We start from the raw sequence: 11,877 nt of genomic DNA, 5'->3' as shown, positions 1-11,877 counted from the left end.
TTACTTCACTCTCCCCGCTGGAATGACTACAAGAAAATGAATATACAGTGTCAGACATAGACTGACTGCCTACCCAACACACATTATAGTCCACCAATGTACCTCGTGGGGATTAAACTCACAACAAAACATGATTTTGCTCCTTTTCTTTCACCCCAGAGGAGACAGGGTCGCCAAGGCCTCTCACTTTGGCCCATTTAAGGCCCAGATGTGCCATTAAATCCATTATAGCGACTTCCCAGGGACCTTCCCCATTGCAAGAACGAGATAAAATAGGTACAATATATATAAGAAAGCGATATGAGGAGATTATCAAGTATATAATAAGTCGCCTTGACTCTGGTGTCATCTGTAGGTTAGTGGAGATCGAAGCGGCGAGGGAGGGCGCGCGGCTGCGACAGCATAAGGACGAGAGTCGCGAGTGTTAGTACGGGAGAAGCGACGTTATGGCGCGCAGTGCGGGGAGTGCTCGGCAAGGAGAGCGCTCAGTACGCCAGGGTTATGATGGCGGACGGACGCGCGTCCTTCCTCACTCCTCTTACAAGATAACTTATCCCTCTCCCAGGTGCGTCTGGATGTATTGCGCTTTTGGAATAGGCCTATGGATACCTTAGGCCTGGATTAGTGGTGGGGTTTGGGGGGGGGAGTGTGTGGGAGGCGGTGTTGGCGAGGGTCCCACATTGTGGGGGGGAGCAGTGAGGGAGAGACCCTCACCAACACTTTTCCTTAATGGCTACCCGCTCCAACCTCTACCATATTGACCCCACGCTGCCCTAGCACCCCCAGGGCGCCCGGGGGCACGTCTTGCCCCAGGGGTAAGGTAAGGTGAAGCAGTAACCAGCTGGGGGATGGTGTGGTGGCAGGTGGTGGCCGCTCAGATGGTCCAAGAGGTGGTGATGTCCTCCAACGTCTCCACCACAACGCTTGACACTTCATAATTTTTCCTACCATCATGTCTCCTGTTATTTATCTCATGTTTTATCATTATTTAAGTTTAAACAATAATAATTAACTCCTATATATTCACATTTATTCTCATACTTAAGTTTTAATCAGGTTTAATGCCCCCTTTGTGTTTTTTTTTCTGTTTTTTTTTTGGCTTAGGCCTATGAAAAATTATCTAGGTTTTCTGGTAATGTCAATTTATAAATATATTTTTAACCCCAACGGAATTGTATTTTTTTCTAGGTATTGTATGAATATTTTAGGTTAAGTCATCATAGCCCCTCATGGAAGGTTCCTTGATGCTGGAGGGCTCTTGATCTAGGGAACTGGATCAGTGTTCCAGCTCCCTAAATTAACCCTGAATACCTTCCATCATCCCCCCCACACAGGCGCTGTATAATCCTACGGGTTTAGCGCTCCTCCATGATTATAATGACTACAATATAACCACTGTCAAACTATTAAGGACAATTATATTAATATACTGTAACCGCTGTATAACCCTTGTAGGTTTAGCGCATCATTTTGATTATAATGATGTACTGTAATTGCCTAAATACAAATCTAAGTAAAATGGTGTATGTTATAATACGGGTTTAGCGTTCTCCCGTGATTATAATGTTAAAATAATTAACATTGAACTTATACATGAGTAATAATAACTTACAAGGTTTCTTAGTTTGTAATTTAACACTATATCACAAATGTTTAGTAAGTTTATTTAGGTACAGGTATACATAATTACAATTATCATACATAGTTTAATATGTGTAAATTATCTAGGATAACTCTAATGAAAGTCAAAGTCACTTAGTTTTTATGTCTCCACATCTACATCAATAAAAATTACTAGAATATCTAGGTATTAGTATTTAAAATTACTAAAGTTGTATTTTATAATCACCGGTAAATATATCTTGAGATAATCATATGCAGTAAATGGCAGATTTATTAAAATTATATTCTTTCAGATTAAAAATTAAGGTTTATAGCACTTAGGCTTTTTCTGCTCGCATTAGTTTAAATATAATGTATTTATGCTGTATTGCTGTTGTAGGATTGTATTATAAAATACATTATATTGTATTGCTATTGTAGGATTGCATTATAAAAGTCATTATGAGTATTCCTGTTTTATGTCAGCTCAGGTATAATTTATATACCGTTACAGTAGTAACTTGTCTCTCTTAAGGATTTTGCAAATACATAAAACACTTAATTTTCACCTTTAAAAACTCTTTAAATCTCCACAAACATTAATGAGTATATTTAGGTACATGTACACATAAGTTCAATTGTCACGCATAGTTTAACGTGTGTGTAAATTACCTATGATAACCCAAAGAAAGTAAGACTGATGTATTTCCATAGGATCCTTGAATTTCCATTGGGGTCGATACTTAATGAGTAGTTTATCTTGTAATTAATAAATTGCCTGATATAAGTACAATTATATTATTGGTTTAATAATATTGACTATGAAAAATTATTAGGATTTGATTAATTTACAAAAGACTCCAGTGGAAATAAGTCATTTTGACTTTTGGGTTATCCTAGGTAATTTGCACCTATTGCTTCATGTATGATAATTGGGTAATTATTTATGTATACCTGTACCTAAATAAACATACTAATAATGACTCTGGGTCAGGTTTAATCCTCTCGCCTTTCTCCAGCAGTTGTATGACACCAATGGAAATAAATCACTCGAACTTTTTTGGGTTATCCTGGGATCTCTACACATGTGCTGTTTTGTATAATAATCTATGTAACTGTATTTGTGTATAATAGAATAAGCTTACTTACCCTACAGGTTTAGCTCTCACAATATGACTAACAATATTATTGTAGTTATAATTTATATGGAACCAATGCAAAATTAATAATCATAATAATGATTATATACCCAGTAGGGATTTATGAATAGGGATAATGATTATAGATAGTGATAGATTATGAATGGTAATTATTATTAAAGGTGATAATAGCTTTCAGTAAATAATAATCATAACATTATTAACATAACATTACTACTATGATAATAAGTACTTTTTTTGTAAATTAGTCATATGTTATATATTGTAACTTAAAAAAATAAGCTATAATTTCACAGACTATTATAAATTTTCAGTGAATTTAGTACATAATTGTTATAGGAATAAATGATGCAAGCATTTTGAAGTAGTCATTGACTATTTCTTTTGGGATCTTCATTGTTGTAATATATTGCTGTATTCACAACATGACAAGTAATGAAGATCTAATATATTATACCGCTCAACGGGGGTTCCTTGATGCTGGTGAGGGGCTCTTGATCTAGGGAATTGGATCTGTGCTCCAGTTCCCTGAATTGTCCCAGAATGCCTTCCAGCCCCCCCCCAGGCACCGTATAATTTCTACGGGTTTAGCGCTACTCCATGATTATAATAATAATAACAGCATATTATAACCCACCAAAGCCGTTACAGGACTTATTTTCATCATTCAGTAGTTGGTGTGCATAATTTGTCTCATATAGGCTCGTGGATATCATATTTTTGTTTGGATAAAAATAGTGAGCATGTCAGCGGTAGGAAACCTATGTGTAGATAAAGATAGGAGAATAGGTGATATGTATATTATGATCTCTGCTGATAAGAATGTTGACCAAGATTGAAATGCATACTATATATAGATCAGCTAGTCTCCAGTCTGTGTGATAGTGGGTTTCCTTCTTTATGTAACAATGTTCGTATGAGGTCAATGTTTTTTTATACAACAGTTCTCTTCTGTCAGTCCTTCTACTCTATAGTTAATAAGAATAAAAGCATCCAATACAATTAAGGCTTAGAACACAGTTGATTATATGTGTGATATAAGGTTGAGATAATTCATTAGGTGAGTACAAATAGGAATCCCATCAGTCTTATGCACAGCAGATAGAGGATCAAGCCTCTCCCACATCTTGCGCCGAATGGCCCACATGGGTTTAGTGCTTATCATGAATATAATGTTAATATAAAATAAATACAGCCAACATACTATGCAGATTGTCTTTTAAACACATTCTATATTGCTGCTAATGTGAGTTTTACTGTTGGACACAAACTGCCATTACTGTGCAACACTGTATTCTGTTGGACACAAACTGCCATTACTGTGCAACACTGTATTCTGTTGGACACAAACTGCCGTTACTGTGCAACACTGTATTCTGTTGGACACAAACTGCCGTTACTGTGCAACACTGTATTCTGGACACAAACTGCCGTTACTGTGCAACACTGTATTAAAAATATTGTACAAGAAATTTTCTTCCTATGTTGCACTTTCATTAGTTAGGTACGAAGTACTTTTGAATTGTTGGTATTACTGCTGTTGCCTTGAATTTAGTTATTTCTCTTTTACTGTTGTATGTATATAAGGTGTTTGATGTCTAACAGTGATCTGTCACTTTTAACATGTGTACAAGCCTCAGTGCTGTATGATACAAGGTATTTTGTCATTTGTCTATGCAAGTTGTGGATCCCCAAATATTTTGATATGTTATTTTCAAGACCCAGGGAAAATAAGATTAATATTCCCTGATGACATGCAGACTTGGTTGTGTTACTCTGGATGGTTAACCCTCTGGGTTTAAAATCTGAGCATCTTTGCTCGATCAGAAATCTAACATTTTGTGGTTCATTATTAAAATAAGCTTGAAATGCTCTCTGGTGTAGTTATTGTGTGAGTGAAAGGAAAACACAAATTCGCCCCCTTCTCATAAGCCATTACGTTGGTAACACGTTAGTTCCGTACCATAATTAAATTTTTTGCTGTAAAATTTTTTGACTGTGTATATGTTACTTTTAATTAAAATTTACACAGTTTTTTGTATATCCATTTGGGATAATGCAGGTTGATATCAAATGAAGACATCAGGTATATACTGATGATAGAAATAGTTGGTGCAACACCTAATACCTGCCCTTGTCATATTTAAATGTCTGAAAGGCATTTTGAAGCTGCTAGTTTTTCAGTGAGTGAAAGAAATTTATCATTCTTGTACATACTATAAGTTATTGTCTCTCAAATGTTAAATTATTTTGGAAGGAATGAAATGCTATTAACTTTGGTAACTTCTTAATTAAGTTAGTTCAAGTGCCAAACAGTGGGTAAGAATTTCAGGTGTATTGCATCATTTTTCCAGTCATTTAGTATGGAAGAGTCTTTATGGGTAATAAGCACATGGATTTTTTTACCAAGTTGAAATTCTTGAACTAGCCACTGTCAAGACAAAATTGAGAGAGACTCCAAGAGTTATTTATGAAAAAATACAGCACTTTTTATATTTTAAGGCATATCATCTACATAGGACATTTTAAGGACTTAATGTAATAATGTACAGTGGACCCCCGGTTAACGATATTTTTTCACTCCAGAAGTATGTTCAGGTGCCAGTACTGACTGAATTTGTTCCCATAAGGAATATTGTGAAGTAGATTAGTCCATTTCAGACCCCCAAACATACATGTACAAACACACTTACATAAATACACTTACATAATTGGTCGCATTCGGAGGTGATCGTTATGCGGGGGTCCACTGTATTATATTTGGAATTATATGTAATCTTGGTTGGGAGATGGTTAAATACAACATGCTTATTGGATTTCTCTGTGATTTGCCTGCATGATATGCACGTAACTTGTTAAGAGTATTCTTACTCTCTTGGTCTTGCCTGGGGTCAGACTTTCTTGTTGATTGCCTGGTTAACCAGATTGTTTGTGGCCTGCCAGTCTGTGTATCCATCACAGCCTGGTTAATATGGCACAGCAGAGGTATGATCCAGTTTCCTCTTGAATATACATCTACACTTGCTACAGCAGGTTATGGTAGCAGGTTGAATAGTCGAGTTTCCCAGATTTTAAAAGTCTTCTATTTTTCTTCCTGCAGCTCTGCTGCTTTTCACCGGGTCTATTCTACACTTCCTACTTTATTGCTCACTTGGAGTCCAATACACAAATAACCCGCACATAAAAGAGAGAAGCTTACGATGACGTTTCGGTCCGACTTGGACCATTGACAAAGTCACAATGTACTATATACTATATACATACGTAAATTCTCAATAGAACATATCATAGGCAGTATTAATAAAGTAAAAATTGGTGCGTTATGTGAAGCCTTGTGCGTAAAACAAAATACAATTTGATTTACAAGAATTATAGTGTTTATTAGAGTTGTCAGTAGGTGTTATGGGCATTAATTTAATGCAAATTTGGTATTAATTTTGAGTTATGGCATTTAGAGATTTGAAAAGGCAGTATAGTTCAGTATAGTGATTTCTTCCATTACTGTGCTGTAAACATGTACTGGACAGTATAACAGCTGATATGAAGTCTGAATTTTTAACTTTGATTAACAGAAAATTGGCTTGTCCTTGGCTCTTATAATTTCTTTGGATAAATTTTTAATCCTGACATTCTGTTATTCTTTCACTTTTTTTATATGATGTAACAGTACTGTATAGTAATGCAGGATGTGGTGGTGGCCTGTTGTGTCCTTCTATTAATATTTAACAGTTGTACTTATAATTATTCTCTTCATTTAGATATTGCTGTAGATTTCAAGATATATGTAGTATAGACCTGATACTGAAGTAAGTTTATAATCTAGTTACTGGGTTTTTAAGTTGAGATTTTTTTTTTTTTTTTTTTTTTAAGTTTTTTATCTAGTCATTAAATTAGTTACCATCAATCCAGAGAGAGTTGTGCACACTGCCATGGGAACCTGCAATGTATGATGCACTGCGGTAGTTGTGTAAAGGTGATTGGTGTCTCATAGGCTGCTACTAAAAACGTAAAGACTATATCAAGCAACCAGTTCACTAATTACCGTCTAAATTAATAGTTTGAGACTTGCCGCTTAAACTGGTTGACCTTTTTTGTGCGAATAATTTGAGCAAGTTGCTATGAAATTATTTATTATTTTTATTGTTTTACCCACTTTTGTTTTTATTACTCTCATTATTATTCACAGAAAGCTTACCTGTGTGGGTTATTCAGTACTGAAGAAGGCAGAAGCATGGAGGGAGAGCACAAGGGTGAGAGAAGGAACTTATAGTGCATTTAAACTGTTTTAGTAAAGAACTGTGTTTAAGGTGAGTTTTTTTTTTTTAAAGGGCAGACAGTGTAAGCATATTATTGAATTAAGTTCATGTATTATGCTGAACAGGGCAGTCTATTAAAACATATTGGATTGCAGTAGTCATTTGAATCTGGTGTATCCCAGTAATACGGTATCTGGAGAGTACTATTTCCTTGAATCAATAGAGATGAAAAGATTGTGGCTTGATGCAGTAAAAAATAGTTTGTGTGAACACTAAGAGTAGAGAACCTTGGTGCAAAGACCCTCCATGTATATATATGTATATATAATTTTTTTCATCTATTGCATTATCCTAGGTTAAATTATACCTATAAATTGTTATATAAAACCTTTATACAAAAAAAAAATTAATTATGCTAGAGGACTGAAATGAGATGTTTTATACACAAGCAAAAAGATTATCATTTTTGTGGTTCTCTAATTGCAACCTTTATAGAATTTAACAAGGCAGAGTTTTTAAATTTAATTACAAATACCCATACTAGAGAGAAGAATTTGCACACTGCCTGACCTTCCCTGCATTTATGATGGCTACTGTAAACAGTCCAGAAAGTTATGTGGTACAGTTTATGCATAATAAAACTACAGTCCTCTTTCCTATTTGTAGTGTACCAAACTGACCCCTTCCCAGGATGTTGTTAACTCAGAGTTGGTCCAACCTTAATGCCAGACACAGGACTATATGTGATTACTTAACTGAGACCAATTTGCTATATGATCTGGGACCTCCCCTCCCTCCTTTGCCAGTGTTCTCTCAGTACCTCCACATCTTTCCCTCTAACATCTTTCATCCTGTCACATAACATTGAGTGACCCTCAAGGGTTTGCTGCTTTCCATGAATATACAGTAATAATGTCAAATGTGAGGGTAAGTTTGGGAGTTATATAAGTGTTAAGCTCTTCAAACATGCATGGGATTCAAGATTTTCAGCCGAGTTAACAAAATTGGCAAGACTTTAACAGTTAAATTGGTAAAGGTTCCTAAACTCATGTGGGCAACATGCTATAACCACAGTTAGTGTAACAAGGGTTAACCTTTTGTAACAAGCAGAATGTGTTAGTTGCTATTTTATATTGGTACAAAGTGAGCTATACACGTTTCTTGCCATTGTCGTCATCTCAGTATATTCGGGATAAAACTAAAAGGAACTACTTTTTTGTTGAATTTGTATAGTTAAACTTTATTGATGCAAAGTCTTTAATAAATAATAGTACATTCTGCAATTTCTTTTGCAAAACACTTTAAGGTTTTGTTGCTAAACTTGTCATGATTGTTTACTCAAAATGCCAAACTTAGAGATTCTGTTGTCAGGTCTGTTTTTGAGTGTGTGTGCACAGACTTTGTTTTAGACTAATGCACCACCCTGATAATGGTAGAATGTACTGATAAGTATGTTAATAAGACACAATGTGCAGTTTATGGCAATTTATTGAGAAAATTTTTTGCCCACCAGGGACTTTTTATTAATTTTTAAGAAGCTGATTTACAGCAGTGACTGTCTTTTTGCCCGTGTGCTCAACCTCACCACGCTTTTGCTTATTGCCCTCAGTATCCTTACCATGCTGAATGACCCAGGGGTTTAGAGCTTTCCATGACAATAGCTAGTGTCAAGAACAGTATTAATCTGTGTTCACTGACACATGCGATAGGGGTAAACAGAGGGGTGATAAATATTGTAGTATATGTTTAATTACTGTTTTAAATGTGCAGTACAGTGGACCCCCGCATAACGATCACCTCCGAATGCGACCAATTATGTAAGTGCGTTTGTACGTGTATGTTTGGGGGTCTGAAATGGCCTAATCTACTTCACAATATTCCTTATGGGAACAAATTCGGTCAGTACTGGCACCTGAACATACTTCTGGAGTGAAAAAATATCGTTAACCGGGGGTCCACTGTATTTTGTTAGGGCATCAGCACTTTTCTCAGGCGTTACATACAGTTTATAGTACTTGCCTTTCTTAGTTACTCTTATTTCTATTGTTTACCTTTTAATATTTTGTGTATTCAAGGTGTGATTTTGTTATTACTGTGATTTATATATTCCAGGTACAGACGGCAGCTGTCAAGTAATTTGCAGTACGATGTCGGAATTAAAGGCAGAACATGACTCGACACCGCTTACTCAAGACACTATTGCGGAGGAAGATGATAATCTTAGCGACATGGGATCACACACAGGAAGTGAACGCGATGCGATGTCAGAGGCAGGCTCAGAAACCCCATCCATGTCAGACAAGTCTAGTCTCCGTAACAATCACTCAGCGTCCAACACCCCTACAACCACAAGATCCACACGAAGTAGAGATAACCCAGAATTTGCTGCTAAGCAAAAGGTCTTCATGGCGAAAGTACAAGCAGCTACGGCTGGTGTTGAAAGTGTGATGGTGAGACCAGAAACGCCTGGGAAGAGAAAAAGAGACAGTAGTGCCCAGGGATCAGCAAAGAAAAGAAAATCAGGAAAGGTGGATAATAATGGTCAGGTGAGTATTGAAATATATTATTCATGGAGAGAGGCAGCAAATTTAGACAGCTGAGTATGAACGCCTCAATTTTATATCCATGCAGTACAGTATGAATCTTCAAGGAGTTAGGATGTTATCTTCATGCTGGTAAAGGGCTCTTCATCCAAGAAATTGGAGCATCTTTCTTCCTTGGATCGAACCTGATTACAGTACCTCCCATTCCCCAGAGGCTTGACACTTCCCCATGATTATAATGTATCAGTTTTAAATGTCGTAGATAAGGTGCAGTATAGTGTTTTCCTTTGGCTCTTTTTAGGCCTGATATAGCTACGTGTATATTAGGGTATTGTTTTTTAATAGCATTGCCAAAATAGTGTATGGTACAAACAGAAAGCAAACAGACGCCATCTTTTATATGCACCTTTGTTACAAAAATTGGTCTGCACTTATCCATGTGGATAAAGTTGCTTTGCATGCCTCTGGGACTGCCTTGAGCTTATTGTAATGCTTTTGAGGGTTAAGTTTAAATTTTTCAGGACAACTTTGATTCAACACCTAATTGTTCAAAAGTTGATTTCAGGTGCACTGGTGGCTTTCCTAATTTATTAATAAAATAATGGTATATCATTTTAATGAAATTGCAACGTAGGCATAAAAAATATGATTTTGGAAATCTTTCTTTATACAAGAGTGTCCCGTTTCTACAGCTGTTGTGTTTGTGACCCCCGACGATCAGCGAAAATTGCCGGCGGGTGGAAAAGAACAGTTTTTTGATATCGAATGCATCTAAAAAGCCTGATAACATGTTTACAGTATCATACATTAAGTGCTCAATACATCTAGGCATAAAAACAGATACAAGAGTTAAATAAATACACAGCACATTTTTTTTTTTTATTTATTATCACACCGGCCGATTCCCACCAAGGCAGGGTGGCCCGAAAAAGAAAAACTTTCACCATCATTCACTCCATCACTGTCTTGCCAGAAGGGTGCTTTACACTACAGTTTTTAAACTGCAACATTAACACCCCTCCTTCAGAGTGCAGGCACTGTACTTCCCATCTCCAGGACTCAAGTCCGGCCTGCCGGTTTCCCTGAATCCCTTCATAAATGTTACTTTGCTCACACTCCAACAGCACGTCAAGTATTAAAAACCATTTGTCTCCATTCACTCCTATCAAACACGCTCACGCATGCCTGCTGGAAGTCCAAGCCCCTCGCACACAAAACCTCCTTTACCCCCTCCCTCCAACCCTTCCTAGGCCGACCCCTACCCCGCCTTCCTTCCACTACAGACTGATACACTCTTGAAGTCATTCTGTTTCGCTCCATTCTCTCTACATGTCCGAACCACCTCAACAACCCTTCCTCAGCCCTCTGGACAACAGTTTTGGTAATCCCGCACCTCCTCCTAACTTCCAAACTACGAATTCTCTGCATTATATTCACACCACACATTGCCCTCAGACATGACATCTCCACTGCCTCCAGCCTTCTCCTCGCTGCAACATTCATCACCCACGCTTCACACCCATATAAGAGCGTTGGTAAAACTATACTCTCATACATTCCCCTCTTTGCCTCCAAGGACAAAGTTCTTTGTCTCCACAGACTCCTAAGTGCACCACTCACTCTTTTTCCCTCATCAATTCTATGATTCACCTCATCTTTCATAGACCCATCCGCTGACACGTCCACTCCCAAATATCTGAATACGTTCACCTCCTCCATACTCTCTCCCTCCAATCTGATATTCAATCTTTCATCACCTAATCTTTTTGTTATCCTCATAACCTTACTCTTTCCTGTATTCACCTTTAATTTTCTTCTTTTGCACACCCTACCAAATTCATCCACCAATCTCTGCAACTTCTCTTCAGAATCTCCCAAGAGCACAGTGTCATCAGCAAAGAGCAGCTGTGACAACTCCCACTTTGTGTGTGATTCTTTATCTTTTAACTCCACGCCTCTTGCCAAGACCCTCGCATTTACTTCTCTTACAACCCCATCTATAAATATATTAAACAACCACGGTGACAGCACATATAATACTTAAAATATAGTGCCGGCTGCCCTTCCCTTACGTATTTGTTGTGCAAAAACGGTGAAAAGTGGAAAAAAGCACCAAACATAATGAACAATGGTTCACTTGAAAACCATCAAAAACCTGGAACATTCAAAAGAGGGTGCCGAATATGCGGGGCCCTCCTGTACTGATCTTGAAAGTAATTACCTGACAATGAGGATTAGTTTTTTACAGTTTCCTGACCATGATCTGTAAGGCTGTGGATTAATTTCTTGTCTGTATGTCTGAAATTCTTTGACACG

The 11,877-nt window shown here is 37.1% G+C and overlaps 1 protein-coding gene across 10 annotated transcripts in view; it reads left to right on the top strand.

Moving 5' to 3' along the window:
- Positions 1–415: 415 nt before the first annotated feature.
- The window catches only part of Zmynd8 (Zinc finger MYND-type containing 8), a 154,713-nt gene continuing 143,251 nt past the window's right edge, over positions 416–11,877 (top strand). For 4 of the 10 annotated variants that reach the window (XM_070104124.1, XM_070104123.1, XM_070104122.1 and 1 more), the window contains exons 1-3: positions 427–565; positions 6,949–7,012; positions 9,131–9,564. In XM_070104124.1, coding sequence (XP_069960225.1) covers positions 6,994–7,012; positions 9,131–9,564 — 453 coding nt within the window. In that variant the 5' untranslated portion in view covers positions 427–565; positions 6,949–6,993. Of the gene's footprint in view, positions 566–707; positions 821–6,942; positions 7,070–9,130; positions 9,565–11,877 lie in introns of those variants that run through there. The other 6 variants (XM_070104120.1, XM_070104116.1, XM_070104115.1 and 3 more) reach the window with 4 other exon arrangements.

Source organism: Cherax quadricarinatus, chromosome 89, assembly GCF_038502225.1.
Source record: "Cherax quadricarinatus isolate ZL_2023a chromosome 89, ASM3850222v1, whole genome shotgun sequence".
Taxonomy (NCBI): Eukaryota; Metazoa; Arthropoda; class Malacostraca; order Decapoda; family Parastacidae; genus Cherax; species Cherax quadricarinatus.
Note: the sequence above shows the minus strand (reverse complement) of the source record. Positions and strands in the feature narration are given on the sequence as shown.